General features: G+C 36.0%; 1 protein-coding gene across 1 annotated transcript in view; it reads left to right on the forward strand.

Annotated features, from left to right (window-relative positions):
• LOC149805792 (uncharacterized) overlaps nt 1–22,596 on the forward strand; it is a 67,343-nt gene that overhangs the window by 342 nt on the left and 44,405 nt on the right. Inside the window, exons 2-3 of the mRNA XM_089950494.1 lie at nt 4,346–4,431; nt 20,161–20,257. Coding sequence (XP_089806620.1) covers nt 4,346–4,431; nt 20,161–20,257 — 183 coding nt within the window. The remainder of the gene's footprint in view (nt 1–4,345; nt 4,432–20,160; nt 20,258–22,596) is intronic.

Consider the following 22,596-nt stretch of genomic DNA (forward strand, 5'->3'; position numbering starts at 1 on the left):
AATCAGTGGTGACACTTCACTATAACAAAACAGCGTATGTGCTCTAATGTGGTCACGCTTGGCTGACCGAGGTTGTCCACACGTGCACAATGAAAACACTGGACCTATCGGCGATATCAGCATGATGAACATAGATTACCATAGGGCTGTAAAAGCAAGCCTATTCAGTCTTTTTTCTACAAATGGCTTCATGTAAGCCATTTTACTCATCAAGGCAAAAAAATCAAAATCCAAACCGATGATCAATTTTCAGTAGTTTTTAAAATATAATTACATTTAAATACACAACGAAAATATTAGTTATATAATGTGACTAATATCAATAAGGCAATTCCCTTTCCAGAAGCATCTGAACATTATATATTTATTAAAAATCTTGTTGAAGGTTTTATGTCATCAGACATAATCTGAGCATATATGACAAGGCCTTTTTTGTTGGCTATGCCATTACTGTCACAAATGACAAATTTTGCATGTCACATATAAGACTATTCTCAGCAACGTTTGATAGGCGCTCCAGTAACTCAGAACAGGTAGTAGCAGAATCATACTGATTGGCAGAATTCTTCAAAATGCCAATGGCATCAATTTCTTCAGCCACTAAGTCTTGTATTAGATATTTGTATTTTAAAGCAAGGGATGTCTTCTACGCTCAGCCAATGTACACACTTAACTTTGCACTTTCACTGCTATATTGGAAGAATGTTTTTGAAACGTTGCATTCAAATCTGCCTTGTGTACCTTCAATCAGCATTTTGTGCTCTGGCAAACCAGCATGCCTTGCCAGTATACTGTTCTGAAAGTTATTGTTTTTTGCACATTTGGTCATGGTGTTTTTTTTTTTTTAGCCTCTGTACATATCTGGCAAAATATAAAGGCATCTTTACTGTCACATTCTTCACTCGATTTAACTTCTTTTTGAAAACGTTGCCAGCTGTGTTTTCAGTGATTGCTGCACAATTCATGTTTTATCTTACGAGTAACCATTACCTCATCTTTTGATGATGAAGGCTCCACCTGTTCGATAACAATACCGCATAGGTCTTGGAAATGAAGAATCACGCTTTTTTTGACGCAATTTTGTTTATACCTGGGATGCAGAAAATCACTTATACATGAGTCCTCTGTACGCACACATTTGCCGGACAGCAAATTCAAGGATTTGCCAGTCCTGCTTCAACCATCTGCTGAGTGGGAAAATGTGTTGATCAAATGATCATTTTAGCTGTGATGATATTTACAATGAGAAAATTCAGTGGCTGAAAGACCCCCAGATGTACATGTTGTCATTGAAAGAGTACATCTGAAGAACATTACCCAATAGCTTGACGGCAAGTTCAAGGACTTGACTAGCTGCAGAGTGGTGGGAAAATGTACAGATATTTACAATGACTGAATTCAGAGTTAGAAAGACCAAGTGATGTAATTTTGTATAAGAGTACATCAAATAAACGACTTTACCTTTCATTTCCAGGTGTAGCTGAATAAGCAGTGCATGTAACCTCAAAATCAAGACATATTGAGTTAGACAAAATGCTGTTTGCAAATTTGGATTTGGGGCAAATTGGCGAAGATTGTAATGAGATTCAACAGAGTGCTAGAAGTTGCTATAAGTGATATGTACATGAAACACTGTTGTGTGATGTTTAGCTTATTGCATGGAGTAAGACGTTTCCTTGGCCTGAAATAATTCATTCTCACTTCAATGGACAAACAAGACTTATATGTCAGTGGTGTAAAGAAATTAGAAATTAAACTCACTGGTTCTACTCATCTGGAAAATTGGTCACTTTACGTATGCCCAGTATGCTTCTAGTAAGGGACTGCAACTTTTGCTGGTGGGAAGTCCAAGACTCCTAGTTTTAAAATCCTAGCGAGACCCCTGCATTATTATCATCGGTTAGTAATAAACATGGTCCAAACAATAACTTCATTTGTTTTTGGATCTATTTTAATTATTTTTGCCTTGGATGCCATTTTTCAATCGAATGCTGACAGTATGTTGGAACAATGCAAGGCATGACAAAGATGCACATAAAATAATAGTTTCTCGTGAGAATCACTTTAAAATCATGTGTTTATTTTCCACCTCTTTCTTGGGTATGGTGATTATACATTTCTAACATCCTGTTGCTACAGATGATGTGACAGTTACAGGTCAAATAAGGTCAGCTCCAGGCTCCACACTCAGATTTAACCCTATATGTTATGATAATGTTAGTGTAAGAAACTGATGTGCATGTGTTTTCCATTTGGGAGAGTTGTAATCTAGACATTAAAGTAGTTAGACCAAAACTTAATTTTGTTTTAATCAACAAAACATAATGTTTGAATGCAGCAATTTATCTACTGGCAACGATTTATAGACTGAACCTTTATTTTTTGTTTATGAGTAAAATGTAACATTGGGGTGCATCAATTTATGTACTGGCGACTATTTTAGTGCATCAAATCGGAAAAGCCTGTGTACTTGATGCATGACGAGTGGGTAGATAAAACTTGCCTATTGTCCGATATCGAACTTCACCTTGGGCCCTTTTTTTCCTGTTCTATGTTCCATTTACGAATTCATTGGTTGATTTTGTTTTGTGATTAATCACAGGAGTCTGACGTTTTATCGATAAAGTATGGCGAAATCTCTGACAACATAAAATTACCTTATAGGTAATATAAATGAACACAATGAGTGCAACGGCGACCACAACCCTCTGCTCAGTTCGACTTTTCTCACATGACTTTTATTGCTTCAGAATCACAAGAAGACAAAAAACTACACATATACATTCAAAAGACGGTGACGTACCAATACATAATTCTCGGACGACCATTGCATGAATACAATCCGGCGAATTAACCTTTATTTTCACCATTACGGTCAGGAATAGTGAATAAAGTTGACCATTGAATTTGTAAATGGAACACAGAAGATGTGACCATGTGCCTGTAAAAGAGAACAATGGAAACTACATTGTAACAAATTTTTAATGAGTAACCAGATTACATTATTGTAATTGCAAGCCAGTAAAAATGTTTAATCAAGTACCCTTAATAAATTTATTAAAAGAAAACGTTCTAAAACGTTCACAATAATGGTACATTGAAAGATTTCTAAAAGCGTTTGAAACAACCCCAGTATCATGTACATGAGGGCAAATGCACATGTGTCTTCAGATCATACTGTTCATCCTAATTTCTTTGTTGTGGATAAATCATTACTGTAACTATTCATCCATAATACACTAAAATGCATAATAATACAGACATATCTCCTTTATAGTCTGTATATCAACTAAACCCTTCTTTCCAACTGAATCAACACACATTTGAGTGCATCTTTTTTTTGAAGGAGGGTTTTTTATAATGTTACCACTCACTTTATATAGTGTCATTTCAAAAGTCCATTGATAGGATTGCAAATTTATGGTTTATTTATTTGTCTTTGTACTTGTAGTAATTTTAGGTATTGGTTAAATAGCATCTGCTTCGTTGCTTTTTTTCCGTTTTTTCACAAATATGAGTCAAGTCAGAAAACAACATTGACCTTACATTGCTCCTCACAAATCCCACAACATAGCATTGCCCCATGTTTCTGACCAACGTAATTGCATTTTAAAGTTGAATCTTAAATAATATAATTAATAGGTTTTGCTTTCTATGAATTGTATATTTTTCTGAATATATTTGCATGATGATTTACGAAAACAGAAAATCTAATAAACTGTACTTCCCACACACATTGATGTATTTCCCTGTTACTGGTTCACTTATAGTTTCAATCTAATTTTATGACAAAAAAGTGTACAAGAGGCAGTTAAAATATCCAGATCACCGATTCTGTTCATAAAATACAAATTGCTATTTACATACTATTGTTAAAGTTTTGAAACACAAGTTTTTATGTTTTCTCATTAAAGGATAGCATGCAGAAATTGGGCAGTGATAGTTGCTAACGTACGTGGGAAAGGACTAATGGTCGGTCAGCTACCAAAACAGATGTCTGTGAATGCGCAAGAGTTTGTCAGCATAACTGATATCAAAACTAGGCCTAGCTAATGATGGCTTGATGAATACATTTCGTTACAGCGCTACACTAGAACTAATAAAATAATCACAGGACAAAGTCGTTTTCACTTTCCTAACAGAAGATTGCAAAGTTTACATTTTTTAGTTGACTTAGTTGCCCACTTCGCCTGGTAGTGTGACCCCTGTGTATATCAAAACAGTTCACAGGTAGAACACTCATTCTACAAAACTCTTGCATGCAAGTTTTCAGTTTTCTTCATAGTAACATTAGCTAATATGTGGAAATATTATTTATAACTAAAAAAGGCTATTTTTGCTTCAGGATTTATCTAAAGGAAGTGGAGTGTTTGGGAATTTTCTATCGCATGTTTGCTGTGTTCATGTTACAGATTGTGGATATGTACCAAAGTAAGTATTTTGAATTTATATTTTAGCATGAGTAAAACCATACCTGTTGCTATTGCATAACTGGTCCAAGTCTGGAAGGAATATACTCTGTATGACCAAAATCTTGTCCTCCCATTATGATGAAATAGAAGATTCCAGAACACTGGAATATCCTTGCGGAACACCCTTGACATGCTGATCATGCACACCGTTGCCTAGATTCTTATTTTTTTTTTGCCATCTTGAACGCTTAACATCCTTTACACCAAGATGATTTAGCCATGACTTCGTGGGTCAAAGAGTGTAATGCTGTTTAATTTTTATATTTTTTAAGGTTTTATTGACATAAAGACAGATGATATTTGTAATACATATGTATTGGTACTATATTACATCCACAAGACAAAAATGAATATATTTCTACATAAGTATTTGTGTCACTTGAAAATGAAAGGAAAGAAGTTAAGAAAAGAGAGAAAATTGGGAATAGTGAAAGAAATGTTATTTACATATATGTGTTAAAGATATATATTTCATTGTTGGCATTTATATGTGTATATATATGTTTCAAATAAAATAGTTTATGACTACTGTTTGTACAATGACCAACTATTGTCAATCTTTTCCCATCTCCAGTTTCTATAAGTACCATAATTTTCTACATTGAAGGTAAAAGCAAGCATCTTTATGAACTGAGGCAAATCTGGTCTCTCTTAAATCTACATTTATAAATTTAAATAACCCTATGGTTCTAGCCATGTTATGACACTCTCTCAATACCTTCTGCTTTTACCTTTGATTGTTGTTGCTGTGGGGTTTAACGCCATTTTTCAGCACACGATATGTTATACATGGCAGCCAGTATTAATGGTGGAAGAAGAACCCGGAAAAGAACCAACGATCCAGGGGAAGCTACTGGCAAGCTTTCTCACACACCCACATTGGCTGAATCCGAGACTCGAACCGGTGTAGACATGTAAGATGGCAGTGATCTGTAACAGATAGCGCTTTCGGCCAGTCCCCCCCACCCACCTTGCTTGTTAGCCCATCAAAACAAAGGTGTTTTCTCTTGGGCCCAATCATTATCGCTGATTACCCATGCAGATTCCATCCTGCAGTGAATGTGAGTATCCTTTGTGCTTGTCTTTTGTTCACCAGTTGTGGGAACATCTATCCTCTCACCAAACTAATTCAGCTATGCAATAGCAACAGGTATGTTATTACTGATATTAAAATGTGTTTTTTGGTGATGGTGGGGGAGTGAAACTAATTTCATTGATGTAATACATACCTGTTGCTACTGCTAGATTCCATCTCTCCCATCCTGTACTGATGTCTCACTAGGTTGGGCTGCTCCTTCAAATTGAATTATGGCAGCAGTGACTGTGTGCAGTTTGTCCTGCAAGCTCATTCTAGTGTTCTTGAGTCTTTTGATTTACCCTAATGGAAGGACAAAATTTCATTGTACAGTAGGGGTGTTTTCCTCCTGGAAAAGTACCAGGTATACAATAGCATCCATTAAAATTTGCCCCCCCCCCCCCTCCGATTGCATTTCTTCAATAACCCGTAAAAGTGTATAAAAAATACTCAGAAATTGAGTCCAACTGCAACAACATAGACCATAATCTGTCTTTGCATAATGCACTGGCAGTTCAGAGTCTGTGTTTTTTGTTCTGCTGATTACTCCTGTATCTTCATGTTTTAAACAAATACATTCTTGTTGTGCTTAAATTTTGTTGATGTGTATTTACAGACAACCTGTCTTTTGGGTTGTCTTTTTTAAATTTTTGATAGGTTCTGTTCTTGAAATTGGAAGTTTATGAAAATTCATCCATCATTTGAAGAAAAAAAATAGATTATCTTAATATAGGAGGGGTTGGGGGAAGAAACAAGGGTAGGGCTTAAAAATATTGTACACTATTGTTGTTCATTTTTTAATGAGAAAATTTAGCAATTTATTGTCAATCCCACAGTTGTACATTCTGAAATAGACTATAGTTGGTTAGAAATGGCAACCAAATGGAAAACAAATTGGTACAAATGATTGCTGTAGGTCAATGAGATAATCAGCAATGTATTTATGTAAATATTACTTAAGTACAAAAATGGTATGATCCAACTTCAGAAGAGCAGATTTTAGAACTTTATTCCAATATGTTAGAAATTGTATGGTAATTGTAAGACTTGAGACACCTCACCTATCCATTTATGTCACTAAACTAAAATGAAAATAATTCAGACCTGCCAACCCTCCAGTTTTTTTGCAGGTGACTCCCAGAATCCAACCTTTCCTACGATACCGAGCAGTTCTCAGTTTTTTTTAATATCCAGGATAAAAATTGGTTTCGTCAACAAAATAACATCAGGAGAAAAACTGGTTGTTTTTAAAGAAAAAAAACTATTTGAAACTCCCCAGTGAGTGAGTACAGAAGTGCACAGAAGTTCTTCAAAACCATATTAAAGTTGTTGCAATGTTTAGTCCTTATGTTCATTGACCTTTTCTACAGTGTTGAAAAGAAATGGAGATTAAGATGAAATTGGGAAGTTTAAAAAAATCACAACTTTTTTTTACAAGCTTTCTATAGCAATTCAAGTTTCATTGTTGTCAGCAGTGGGTGCAGTGATTGTCTTTGACATCTCCAGCCACAGAAGTAAGGTTTCAATCTTACTGCATATTTTCTAGTCTTATTTTATGCTTGAAATTGTAATTCGAGTACCAGTATTAAATTGATGATTGTCTTTTGCGAAGTTAGGATACACTGATAGATGGGTTCAACAATCTGGTACGGTTGAATAAAAGTAAATTGAGATGATTCATCTGCACGTTATATCAAAGTTAGAATTGTCTCAGAAATTATTGAAATATGCATGACCATTTTGTCAAAATCTCCATGAATATCATTGGGGTAGGCAGGTCTGATAATTATCAACAAATGTATTCTGTTAGTATGAATATGTGTTAATTATTTACATGTAAAATAGATATGACCCTTTGTATTTGTTGTTGCAGATTTATTGTGGGCTTTATACAGACCCTGAAATTGGTAATTTTGTCAAATCTGCGGTTCTTATTCTTTTCATTTGCATTCCCTTTCTGTTTGCATTTAATTCATGTTTGCATTTCATATGAATTCTAGTTATTTTTCTTTGCCAGCCAGTAGACAACATGTATTGTGTTCTAATGTTGTCCATTGGTTGTTGTTGTTGTTGTAGGGTTTAACGCCATTTTTCAGCACAAGATAGGCTATACATGGCAGCCAGAATTAATGGTGGAGGAAGAACTGGGGAAAACCCCAGAAAGAACCACCAACCCACGAGAAGCTACTGGCAAGTTTTTTCTCATACCCACATTGGTCAAATCCGAGCATGTCATAGCTGTTCCTATTGGCATCCAAATTTGTCAATATTTTCAGTTCTTTTTTAATCTTTCTTGACATCTATCATGGCAGATATAGTCTTCCCATTCATATCTGGATTTTTTACCCCCGTTCTTCTATATCTATTTTGAATGTATTTTGTTTGATGGTATATTGCCTGATATTACAATGCGCTAATATTACATGGTGAAACTGACACTCCTAAAAGGTCTAACACCACTGGTATCATCAAATAGTGTTTTTTTTTTAAGGTCTCATGCCAGTAGTTATTATCAATCATCAGTATTTGTTATGTATTGTTGTCAGATATTTTTTATTTTGCAAGAATAAGGGTCGTAAAGTGCAGATAAATGCTAGTATATGAAAGCCATTTGGGATATACGCCCCACCACATGGTCTTGCACTAGTTGTGAGCATTGGGACTTTAATGAGAGTAAGCTGCAAGGACCATTCTTCCTCCTTATCTCAGGAGCATATGGTTTTCTTCCTTGAGTCCCTTAGTGGCCCAGAAGAATACATCTCTTTATAGGGAAGAGCTTTCTTAGATCTCAGTAGGATATTGGATCCTTCTTTTTCCAAGGAATATAAGGCCCATGAACCCCTAACAGTTGATCTTAGTTGGCACCTAGACACAGCTTCACTTCCATACATGGCCCCTATATCCTCTCCCGACAAGGGATCATCACAAGTAGGAATGTTAACTGGGCCTGGAGTCACCTTCCAATTAAGATGCTGGGATCAATGGAACTTAAGACTAGGTTGCTCTTCACAGTAGCCTTGTATACAGATCTTTTTTTCAGCTGCCATCTTCTGTCTTTTCTTGTTTGAGAAAAGACTGAATAAATCCAGTTTTCTTCTGTGGTATATTGGTTGCTGAAGGCATCTGCTAAAACTTCACAGCATGTTTTGTCGTTGTCCATTGTTATCAGCAGAACTGCTCCATCTCCAAAGAATGTTGCCCTTGACATTTCAGGCATCTTATTGGATTTCAGTAAGAACCTTCAGAGGTCTCATTCTTTCAGTGGAATTGCAGAACCTGAAGACGAACAGCACCTGTGGCCTTCAGACAAGGTCTTTCAAGGGATACATCCCCAGGCCAGGAAGCAACCTCAGTTTAAGCCTCCTTCTCACTTATCTGTAGCTATACACAGTTGCCAGAAAGGCCCTTGGAGAATGTTTGTGGAACCTTCTCCATTGCCATCTTTTCAGAGGTTGAGTGGTTTGAAATGGACAATGGGTGATCATTTCTATTTCTTTTCATTAGTCAAATTTGGTGCAGTAAAGGGAAGAGGTACTGACCCTTCAGTTGAAGGGTGCAGTAGAGGGGGTACTAAACTACCAGTCTCTGGCCTTTTCCTCATCGATTTTCCTGATATATAGAAAAGGCAGAAAGTTTTCGCTTATTATTGATCTTTCCACCTTTTCCTCAGGTTTAGTTATTCATAATGGAGACTACAGCTTCAGTCAGGTATGCGATAATTCCTGGTGACTGGGCAGTTTCCATAAATCTTCAGGATTCACACCTTTGCATGAGAATTTTTCTTCTGCACAGAAAGTACCTTCAGTTTTCCATGGACCAGGTTTTCCAGTTTTGTGCTCAGCTGTTTGGCCTTTCCTCCACTTGCAGAGCCTTTACCAGATTGATAGGAATGGTTATTGACCACCTGAAGTCACTGGGGATCTCTATCCTCCAGTGTTTGGATGAATGATTCCACAGTGGTCTTTTAGAATGTTGAAGACAATATCTCTTATGCTGCTGGTCCATAGTGAATCAACTGACATTACAAGCCTGGAGAAATAGGGGCTAGTTGCATTTCAGGATTACATATGTGTGGGGATGAATTTCCTCACCACTGGCAGTCAGTTTTCAGATCCAGTGTAATGGCATGCTTTGGATTAAGTAGCACATTTCTATTGTTGATGGTTTGAGACAAAATGCCTTCAGTTTTGAAGAATGAAAATTAGATTTGAAACAGGAGCACACATGGATTTTGATGATTATCAAATGAATTAAATTTGTTTTTGTTGGTATAGTTGAGGCACACCAATTTTGTGTTGTTCCATTTCACTGTGTGAGATAGTATATCCTTACATGTAATAATTCCCATTTGTTTAAACTTTTACCACTAGGAAAATTAGGTAACACATTTTGTAGCTGATCTCTTTTGATAAAATTCTGATCTTAGAATATTATCAGTGGTTATCTTAGTATATTCTGCTTATCAGTGTACATGCATATGACTATGTCACTAAATATGTATACGACTTGTACTGTTTTTTTCCTTCATGCTATTATGCTATTTTATTGTTTATCATTCTTCTGTTCTTTCTTTAATCTTTACTTGAACCGAGGGTTAGGCATACATACGAACTCAACAGATCAGTTTGTATGTTAGAGACATGTTATAAATCAGATGGTAAAGTCAAGCCCTGAGACAACCACTCAGCCATCCAAGGAACCAACAATGTATATGTAGATCTGTAATGATGTACCGTACATGTATACATTTCACCCAGTTTCTTGATTTCATACCACAATTCAATTTTATGCACATTATAATTTTTATCATGTACCTACCATGGCCAATTGACTTTATGCAATAACTTCATTCATTTTGCTATTAACCCTTGTAGTGCTGTGATGATTTTGCATGACCTTGAAACCAGTGCTGATTTGTTTCTAACTGCACTGTATGCTGAATTGTTTCAAAAGAATACAGACTTTTTGGGCCAAATCCATATAACAACTACAAACTAGTATTTATAATCAGATTGCAGTGAAATTGTACAGAGTGATGCAGGTTGCTGACACAAAAATTGTCAGTGATTATTATGTGTTCATGGTTACCATAGCAGCCAAATAGAGAAAAAGGGTGGAAAAGCATTTTGTGGCAAAAATTGGACCATAATATAAACATTTCCATCAAATATAATTACTCAAAATGTCTACATGGACAGTTAATTTTTTTCTGCATATCACATATCCTCAGTTCATTACTTTTAGGCCTATGCTAGATAATTAAAACTTTACTTTCAACCATGTCTCTACATTTCAGTATGTCGAAATAATTATTTGGATGCAATATTTATGCACTGTTATTATTCACAAATTTTCTCCATTTAATATATAATTCTATTCACTTATAGTTCATTGATAAGGAAGCAATACTAATCATACTGAAAATGATACAAAATTATAAATTAAAGTTGTTGTTGTTGTTGTTGTAGGGTTTAACGCCATTTTTCAGCACACGATAGGCTATACATGGCGGCCAGTATTAATGGTGGAGGAAGAACCCGGGCAAACCCCAGAAAGAACCACCGACCCACGAGAAGCTACTGGCAGGCTTTCTCACATACCCACATTAGCCGAATCCGAGACTCGAACCCAAGCAGACAGAGGTGAGATGGCAGTGATCCGTAATGGAGAGTGCTTTAGACCACTCGGCCACTCAGGGCCCCATAAATTAAAGTAATATTAATGTTTGAAAGGTTTAACCCTTTACTTCCCATATAAAAATCTAACCCTCTTACCTGTGCGTCCCATAAGACTTTTGAAAATAATATTGTTGGCAGAATCTTTTATTCAGCTAAATACAGCATTCATTTTTCAAAGAAAATCCATGTTATTGAGCTGTTTTAATTATGAAGGTAAAATAATAATTGTCATGATATAAAACAATTATATTGGTCATGTTTTAAGGTAAAGAGAATACTGTTGAAGTCATACTAACGGAAAACTAGTTTTCTCATTTGAAAAAGGCAGATGTCTTTCTGGTTTTTATGTAATCATATCTAGAAGCAATTACTGTTGTTTGCAATTGTAAATTTGACAAATACAAGTATCTTGATACATGTGACAAATGTAATAACTGATGCAAAATCCATCTGCAGGTTTGTCATTGACTGCAGTGGGCTCTATTTTCTCATGACACTGTATTGTTATTTATACCTCTACTATAGTCTACACACACAAAGCCCTAACAAACTTTATTCTACTTTGGACAGTCCCACACATATGGCAATCAGCGGCAGCTGGCAATGAGATAGCTACGAGACTACAACTGCTTAACAGTCACCAAATTGTTTACATGGATGTCGACTGCTGACAACAGACTTTACTGGGAAAATAAGTCTGTTGTAATATTTGTTTTACTGATGTCCTAATACAATGATGCAGAACCGTGATCTATTGGACGATAACATGTGCTATCTCTAAGCTATTATTAGCACACGATTATTGATTGGCCTACATTTGACATTCGTAGACGTCACTGTTCTGTTCCATAAAAATGTGGTATCCGCACAGAGCTAGGTGACACTTGACCATGAATATATGGCTCCCACACTACAAGGGTTAAACTGTTACCATGAGTAACCAACATATTTGGTATAAATTTAAACATATTTAATTTTAGAGCTAGTGGGCAGGTACCCAAGTACCCTGATACCTGTTGACATCTTTACTTGTCCAATAGAATCATCACGGCCACAGCAGCCATCTAAAAAAAATCTTGTTATTGCTACTCTTCCAGAGTGGATGATAATATCAATATGTGATTTTCAATGAAAGACGTCTTTTCATGTCTGGATGGTCATTAATGAAAATGGTGACAACTTGACCTCCAATATGGCCCCATTGGTCATTTAGACATTGTGCTTTCACCAGAAGGAAGACTTTATATGATATCTAATTTGTTCTAAATGGAAATGGTGTTCATCTGACATGCAGTATTAGCCACCATGGAGCCATCTTGAAAATAGTGTTTTTACTCACCTAAAAATGGGAAGTCTTATCAAAATGGGATTTTCGTCAGAAATTAAAATGGTTACTATCTGTCATCCAATATGGTAATCATGGTATGCTGCTTTAAAATTGTGTTACTGCTGCTCCTCTTTAACAGAAAATTGGGGCCCTGAGTGGCCGAGTGGTCTAAAGCGCTCTCTGCTACGAATCACTGCCATCTCACCTCTGTCTGCGTGGGTTCGAGTCTAGGATTCAGCCAATGTGGGTATGTGAGAAAGCTTGCCAGTAGTTTCTCGTGGGTCGGTGGTTCTTCCCGGGGATTTCCCGGATTCTTCCTCCACTATTAATAGTGGCCGCCATGCATAGCCTATCATGTGCTGAAAAATGGCGTTAAACCCCACAACAACAACAACAACAACAGAAAATCATTCTCAGAAGTTTTCATCAGAGAGTTCTTATGGTGTCTAGTTTGTCCTAAGTATGGCCACCATGGTTGGAAATATTGTTATCTATACTGTTTTGACTCTGTGGTCATAAACTGACTAACAGATAATAGCAAAACTAGTAATTTTTGTTAAAATTAACAAGTTAATTATCACAGTTATAAATGAAAAATGTGAAAGGAACTTGATCCTAAATGAATGAAAAGTTCCTTATAAATTTCAAAATCGGAAATGTACTGGTCCTCCAAGAACCATGATGTCAAGATGGCATTGATCAGAATTCCTTCAAATAATTTATAACAGTTCCAGAATAATATTAGTCCAAATAATGAGTACTTTCTATATGTTTCTCCTCTTGAATAATATCTGAGTACAACATAAAACATGTTTGCATACTTACAGCAAGAACACAAGAAATGTGAATGCCTCCAAAAATTGGAATGAAGCTGAATTTTCTCTTTATCTATATCATCTCTTGAGACTATATTTCACAAAAGACCCTATGTGACAGACCACACTGCTCATTTTGCATCAAATCGGTCTTTTAATGTGACCTAGCCCAACCAATGGAAAGTTTCTTCTAGAAATGTCAAAGCCCCATCAGCCAACAAGAAATTAAGCCATGGGGGCTAATTAAGTCTTGATATTAAAGGAGACTAGAAATCAAAATTTTCCTTTTACGTATGTAATTCTCTACAGATTGTAATTTGACTGCAATGTTTATAAATTAAATATCGTAAGCGGGCAGTGATTATATTGCGTGGAAGATACCACGATTCCGTAAATTGCCGAGTTTTTCCGAGTTTTAATGAGACGACAGATCACGTGGTACCGTGACGCAATACTAGCCAGTCCTCGAATATAAACATTGGCGAGCGAGGCAGACAGGAGACCACAGTTTGGTAATATCTCTCAATTTGGCGCAGCGAAGTCCCGATTATTACATTATGTCTGTCAATTTTCATTTGTCAGAAGAAAAAAAACCAACCCCAAACCATTTTTAAATATAACGTATGCAATCCACAGTCTAAACTGCCACACTACTAACATCGTAGCGATAAGACTGAAAAATTGTTAAAGCTACGTTAAAAATTCAAATCACACACTTCTAAACCCGGCACTGGACGAAATAATTAATATCATACAACAGTTTTTTTCTTCTTTTTTTCTTCTTCAGTAAATAGAACGTGAAGATTAAACATTATTCAAGTAAATTTCAGATTTTTTAAACAACTACAACAGTACTATAGTAAAAAAAAAAAATAATTAAAAGAATAAAATTGTCACCAATTAGCTTAAATGAATGATCACGTTGAAATTTTCTCTGCAAACAAAATCGCATCTCCATTTCCGCCAAAGAAATTCGGCCAGTTAACACCTGACATTCCTCTACCGTATATGAAAAGTTTAATTACCATGATTAAATTACAAGGAATAAAACAAAATATACCATGCAATATATGTGGCCCTAAAGAACTAATTCTGAATAAATATTTTAATCAGCAAACAGTGTTACATGCATTAAGACTTTAACCTAAGGAAATAAGGTGGGGCATAAAACTTGAGAAAACCGGTTGCCACATGTACGGTAACTTGTGACTGCAGATTTGAACTGTTAAAATGAAGTCCATGGCATCGTAAGTAACAACAAAATAGGCATCGTTTATTTGGTAATCAATTGCTGGTGCTTACACATACACACACTGTCGAACATGGTTTCTTTGAAGTATGTCCGAAGGGAAGTCCTTTTCACAAGATCAATGCAAGGATAAGGATTCTGTTCATCAGTCACACCGGCTTTATTGTTTGCGTACTTAAATCAAAACTTTAGCTATTTTGCAGTTTAGCCAGAACTGACCAGAATATGCAAAAGGGACTTGTCATGGGGGAATAATAAGGCGTATCACAGCGAGAAAAGGCACGTCAAATGGGCGGTCGCACATTGGGGCAGGGGGGGGGGGGTCAATAGCCGCCCCCCCCCCCCCCCCCCCCGTTCTATTGTCAGACAGTTAATGTGAAACTTTGACCTTTTTTTTCAATAGCTGCTTTTTAAACTGCCCAAGGAATAGTTTTATATCAGTTCCAATTAATACAGATTACCGTTTATGCATAATACATGTATACAATGCATTTTTTTTTTTAAAAAAAATTAATTTTTATAAGATTACTGAAAATTGTGTTTTCTCGAAACACGACAGGTTTAGAATCTTATTTTTAGCAAAGCTTCCATTTGATTAAAATCAAATCTAAATTTCACCTAGGACAGTGGTGATTTGATTTAGATTGTGCCGTGTTAAGGCATGTATGTCAACATCTTGAAAATACATTTACTCATTTCACCAGCGCGATCAAAGTTTCCTCAGGCAAACAACTTTTGTTTCGACAAGCCTGACGGGCACCTCACTTTGAATACAGGATGGGCCGGAACTAAAACCAGAAGGGGCCCAGGGTGTCGGGCTATCAGATTTGTTTTTAGCACTGCTGTTTTAGATAAAAGATATGTGGATTGATTGTTGCATTTTGTGGTCACTTACTCGTCCTTCTGCCTATTTTCGTAACTCACACGTTTAACTCTTTTCCCAGGATTTAAAATGTCCAAAGGTATGTCTGGAACAGCGCCAACTTTTAGTTTAGGCCTAGCATTTGCGTATCTTTGAGCTGCTATTTTTTCATGATCCCTCTCGTAACATTCCTTTGAGAAATGTAACGAGCACATAGTGCTGTATGGTGTTGCTTTGAAATCAACTCGTTTGTAATAATGTACCCATTCTTTCATGATGCCTTTATCTTTCGGAAAAGAAAAAAATATTATGTCCACAGGATTTTCTTAATGTTCTATTACACCCTTAAGCAACGCAAAACGGTATTGTCTTTTACTCTGGCAACTCCCACTTGGGCTGCTGGAGTCGCTACTATGACGTCAGATCCCGAAAGTAACCAAATAGGCGCGGAAATTTTGCATACGAGGTCACGGAAATTCAGCTCCTAGAAGATGGGCCAATATTTAAATATTGGCATTACGGTCGCAGATGATACTTCAGAATAAGGTTTTCTGCTATAGTACTTTTATTATTATTCTATATTTCCATTGGTTTCTGGTCTCCTTTAAGATAATAATTGTCAACACATACATAATCATCTGTTTATAAATCCTATGTAATACTAAACTCTTAACATACTCAGGTTGCATATGCAAAATTTAATTAAAGATATTCTATAGAATTTACAGCCATGAATAAAAATAATATAAATAGATAAAATCATGTACCAGGATTTACAAAAAAAATATTGATATACTTAACAACTCTCCTCCTAAATGGTTAGGTTATATGAAAATGGGTTTTTACTGTTAGACTGTCTAGTTGGTCCTAAATGAAAGTGGTGCTAATCATATCCAGTATGGTTGGTATCATGGCTGTCTTGCAAATCTTGCTATCACTACTCCTCATGAATGGATGTTCATGTTGGCATAAAGTTTTCACTAAAAGACTTCTAATGATTTCTGCTTGGTCCTAAAGAAATCTAAAGTTTGACATGTTAAGCACATCAGCTAATTTTAAATCTTGTTATTGCTGAAGAATGTCAAATGGTTTTAAAACCTGGCAGTTAAAAGGAAGAAATGGTCCTATCTTGAATTCCTGGACATTCTCTTTGCCAGTAGAGCATCAATTCCTTCTAGGGACTCTTGTTTATATTTAATATGTAAGACCATTTGGGTATCATAAAATAAAATGTAAATACAGAATATACAACCATGACTTTATTCATTTTAAGTGTATAGTCTTGATACTTCACTAAAAGCAAAACACCTATGGTGCCTATATTAGGTGGAGTATGAAAAATCTAGCCATGTAATTAGAAATCTAGGTTTTCTCTTTGGGTGAATAACATGAGCCATGTATCCATACAATTAATGATACACTGCAAATTATTCAATCTACAGGTAAAGCACCGATTTTCCGGCAACGGATGGTCTGGCACCTCTTTTTGTCCAGACAAAATTATGAGGGCACTTGAAATTCCCAACACTGCCTAATTAGTTTACTGGGTGCTCACTTGGATTGTTTACACTGCAGTTGTTGGTGGTGCTATTTGAATTTTGTGCGATTCTTAGCTTATTTTACTTACATTTAATCCTAGCTATGATTTCTAAGAAAGATGCAAGTGGTGGTGTCAAGCGTAAACACCAGTCAATATCGATACAATATAAAGTATAGTCCTACAACGTAAGACACATCTCCAGATATTTTTGTTCTGGGGGGTGATGGGTCTGACTGTTTAACTAATGGCACTGTGTAGCATGTTTTGATGTCGACTAACAGTGTAACGAAGGTAAAATTTTCAGGATTATCACACAACTGGCAACCAATAATAACGCTTTTCTACAAAGTAAAGTTATGTTTTTGTCAGACTTTACTTACCCTGATGTATTTTCTCTAATAAATTCAAATTTTCACAAAAGAAATGGACATGTTTTCAAGTTTCATTGGCCTACATTTCATTTGGCTGGAAAGTGACGAAAGGGGGGAGTGCCGAAATTGGGTTATGTTGAAATGTATGTCAATGGAACATGAAACTGCGTCCATTTGCTAATGTCATATTTTCATTCCGCTAGGATAAAGACAGCACAGTAAGTATATTAATTACACATAAATTAGTGGAAGAGTGTCGATATTGGCTGCAAAATGTGTGAGATGTTTCTGAAACTTTGACTACTCATTCCAATGTCAATCGACATTGGAACACACTATACAACGCTGTTATTTGGATTGTAAGATATAGCACTAAAACAAAAACAACATGTGCTGTGTCTTACATTGTAGGACTAGAAAAAACTGGACTGTGGTATTTCCATGCGAAAGATGTGTGATACATATGGTTGTTGTTGTTGTTGTAGGGTTTAACGACATTTTTCAGCACACGATAGGCTATATTTTGCGGCCAGTATTAATGGTGGAGGAAGAACCCGAGAAAACCCCGGAAATAACCACCGACCCACGAGAAGCTACTGGCAAGCTTTCTCACATACCCACATTGGCTGAATCTGAGACTTGAACCCACACAGACAGAGGTGAGATGGCAGTGATCCATAATGGAGAGCGCGTTAGACCACTCGGGGCCCCTGATACATGTGGTGTTGGTTCATCAACTGTTTACGATATGAAGAAGCAGAGCAACAAAATATTGAAATTCTATTCAGACAGTGATTTCAAGAAGCTAATGAACATTAGAAAAACTATGAAAGATGGCAAGAGTACTGAGCATGACCGAGGGATGATGGAATTATTTTGACGTCAGAGTGACAGAGTGGGCTTCTAGGGCAGGATAGTAATAGACCAGGCTCAGTTTGTTTCATAAAGAACTTAAAGTCGAACATGAGTGTGACTATAGTGAAATATGACTTCAAAGGTTCAAGAAGCGTCATAGAATTTTCATGCATAAAGTGTGTGGAGATGAATGGTTTGCAGACAACGAAGGAGCTGCCAAGTATGTGGACAAATTTCAGAAGCTTGTAGTTGATGAACACCTCAGTCCTGAGCAGATGTATAATGCAGATGAAAGTTCATTATAATTGCAATGCATGACCTCGGTTGGTCTGGTAAAATTGTTAATCCGGCAAGGCTTTAGAACTAAGGGTGCCAGAAAGTTGGTGGTTTACCTGTATTATCAATATGCATGTCAACTTGGTGCTCTTTTCATCTTGAGAAGGTCTCTCAATAATGGCATGGTTCCAGTTTATATGCATTGACACCTCGGTTGTATTTCTACTAAACAGATGACTGATAGACATGGGCTTATCTTCTGTTCATATGCTATTTTCATCCTTGATAAAATAATAAACACTTCCAAAGAGACTACCTGTTAGGTGTCTGTGATTTTTATTCAGCCTTTTAGGCCATTTCAAGTTGCTGTATTTGATCAGGTGCAGGGCTCGTCTTGGTCACCACACCCTTTGTTTTTCACTTAAGGAATGCTTTTAAAACATTTTATTTCCAATTTCATGTCTTTACTTGAATTTGCAATGCATTACGATGTTATCTTCAAAATTGAAGAAATTGTGCAATTTCCTTATGCAAGAAAAATGTTGGTTTTGTAATTATCAAGCCGTTTTCTCAGCACTTGATATGTTGTCTATGGCAGCCAGTTTAATTGGTGGAGGAAGAACCTGGGTAGACCCAAGTGACAAGCAGGTACTGACAAGCTTTCTCACATTACCCGAGCCGGAGTCTCGAACCCATACGGATACAGATAAAAGTGGCAGTGATCAGTAAGGATGAGCACTTTAGGTCACTCAGCCACCCGGGGGCTTCGGAAATTCTTATGTATTAAAGGTCAGAGTATGGGAGCGGAGATAAGTAACAGACAACTCCTTCACATTATACTTCCAGCAGATGCAAAACAACTGCAGCGCGATTGTTCAAAATGTCCACTTCCTTTCTACAAATTAACAAAATGACTATAGCTTATGTGGTTTGGAATCTGCTCCATTCCAGATGCTATGCTAAAATAAAATTTGTGCACGTTTAGTTGCTGATTACGTATATTAGTGGAAAGGGAGACATTCCAAACTTGTTCCCCATATATGATTCAAGTACTTTACAGATCATAATCATTTAGTACTTATTTTTGCATGAAATTTCTACAGTGCTGTGTATCTATTTCTGCTGAATTTGGATATCAATACCTTTGTTGAGTCATTGAATAAACCACAGTTCCGATTGGTGGTTGTTGTTGTTTTTACTCTGGACTTCAATAACCAACAATCAGAATTGAATGTAACATGTATCACACTGGAAGTGTAGTGGTTATAAAATGACCAGTAAAGTACTTAAATTACAAAATGGGGAACAAATCAAGAATGTTTTCTTTGTGTTGATATAAGTTATCAGTGTCTGAGCATGTTGACAGGATAAAATAATCAGCATGAACTTGGCAACAGGGGTGGGGCGGTCAGGGACTGGACAGGTTTCAAACCATGTGAGTTAGTCACCTTGTGTTTGCTAATTTGTAGAGGTTGCATAGGTATTGTCACTAGCTTTTGTTTGTTACTGACATAATTAAAAAAGATTTTTTCATGAATATTAGTCTCTTACAGGTACCTTCTTCAGAGTTTACTTTCTACTAGTTTTGAGCAGGAGTAAAACTTGAAAATTTATGGAAATATTTTTTTCTACCTTACTAGGTTCCTAGTGGAAGCTGGAGATTTCATACTGAAACATGCAGACCAGGAGGGAATTTTCCGCAAATCTGGAGCATTCAGTCGGCAGAAAGAGCTCAAAGTATGTTACATAGGCCCTTCTTTCTTGTCTTGTTTGTATATTTCGATATGGACATACTTAAAGTTTAGCAGTGAAACATTAACTTTGCTTAAAATAAAATGTGTCATTTATTAGTACATGTACTGTTTCTTACTGATCAACAAAATTCATCAGGTACCATCCATGACTGGGATAAAATGTACTACTTGCCAAGAATACAAAGTTTAAGAAAATCGCATAAAATATGTTGATTTGTCTTTCATAATCTGTATAAAATCAATTGTCTTTGGCTGCAGGTCAAAGTAATTTTTCTTTCTCGCTCTGAAACGTTGCTCTAAAAATATTTCTTTTTTTAAAAAATTGGATCGCGTTAATGTGGGGTTTTACAGTATTTTACTTTTTTCAGAGAACAACTCGTTGGCACATATACGCGTATTCATGTCTAATATATATGATGAATAGGGTATCAACAATGTGTGCCATCGTGGCATGCAGTTCATCCATAATGCATTTAAAAATTGCACACAGATTTACAATATTTAATAATTTTGTCCCAGATCATTGTGTCTGAATTCAATGTCTAATATATAGCATGAACAGAGAATTAACACTGTTTACTGCCATCTGATATTGTACCATTCGGGCTTGCAATTAATCCATAATACATGTAATTCCATTGCAAAAATTGCATACATATTTAAACTATTCAATAATTTTGTCACAGATCATTATTCATCAGAATTCAATGGGAAAAATTAATAGCAAAATTAGGTTAAGAAACATGAAGCACGTTTACGGTTCATTCTGTTCCAGGGTCTATGAATGGTGTCTGTACAAATTTTATACTGCTAAAATAGTCTCATATGCCTTTCCTTGTTCATTTATCCATTGTAAATTTCCAATAATTAATGCTTGTACATCTATTCGTTTGAATGACTACAGCAAGAATAATTAACAATCAACACATGCTTTCAGCATGCATATAATTTTTACTTCAGATTTTTTTAATATCGAAATAAACGTGTGAAAACTACTATACTAATCATTGTGCAAATTGCAGAAAACGACTTGCATTTATGAACTTGCCTTTCCATAATGGTAAAATATTTTTGTAAAAAGTAGGAAATTAATAACGAGTTCATAAGCAAACACCATACACATGTAAAACCCGAGAACTAAGTGCAGTGGGCCTGCCATGGTCACGAGTCACTTTTCTAAATATTTTAAAGCTGAATGCATGTACAATTTCATACCCTTTCAATTTCCAGCTAATATAGCAGACATTATTTACTGGTCAACTGATTGCGTCCAATAACACCGCCAAGCTCCAGAAACATTTTTACAGCTTTTGTTTTTTGACGTTTATTAAATTGTGGAATCAACCACTGCATTGTCAGCTGCTTGGTTGTGTGTACAGTTATAAAAGAAACACATGTTGGCTATTTTTTGAGCAATGATTGTATACAGAATTAATTGAAGACAATCACAAAATGAATTACTGGCTTTACTCATGGATCAGTATTAAGTAACATTTCCGATAATGTTTATTTTTTTGCATAACACTTCAAGAACCTGGTGACATTTTTAAATTTCAGAAGCTACGCCATGATCGTATTATTTTAAAATTCATATGCGAACTCTTCCTCAAAATGATACTAAATATTTTACACACTATTTCTCGTACTAAAAAAATATTTTTTCCAGGTACGAGAAAAATACACGTACATGTATTAAACATTTCAGGAACCACACCACAATCATATTATATTCAAATTCATACACGATCTCTTCTCCAAGATGATCATACTATTTCACATACTTTGAACAAAAAAGTGGCCCCGAGTGGTCTAAAGCGCTCACCGTTCCGGATCACTGCCATCTCACCTCTGTCTGCGTGGGTTTGAGTCCAAGGCTCAGCTAGTGTGGGTATGTGGGAAAGCCTGCCAGTAGCTTCTCGTGGGTCGGTGGTTCTTCCCTGGGTTTTCCAGGGTTCTTCCTCCACCAGTTATACTGGCTGCCATGAATAGCCTGTTTTGTGCTGAAAAATGGCGTTAAACCCTTGAACAACAATTGAACAAAAAATATTTTTTCCCGGTATGAGAAAAATACACTTACATGTATTTAAAATATTGTACTGTCATCAGCATCTGCTCATATTAAAGCATATACATATATACAGCCTTAATGCATTGTTACCATTCTAGAAATTCTTTTTATTGCTGCTCCTCTAGAATGAAAATCATTTTGCAGTGGGGTTTGTACTAGAAGACTTTTTATGATGTCTAGTTAAGATACCTTGTTGATCCTAAATGAAAATGTTGCCTATTGCACTTTTAATGTACGGTAGATGTCTTAAGAAT

The sequence above is a fragment of the Sinohyriopsis cumingii genome, chromosome 2 (genome assembly GCF_028554795.1).
Source record: "Sinohyriopsis cumingii isolate HCF-2022 chromosome 2, ASM2855479v2, whole genome shotgun sequence".
NCBI classification, from domain to species: Eukaryota; Metazoa; Mollusca; class Bivalvia; order Unionida; family Unionidae; genus Sinohyriopsis; species Sinohyriopsis cumingii.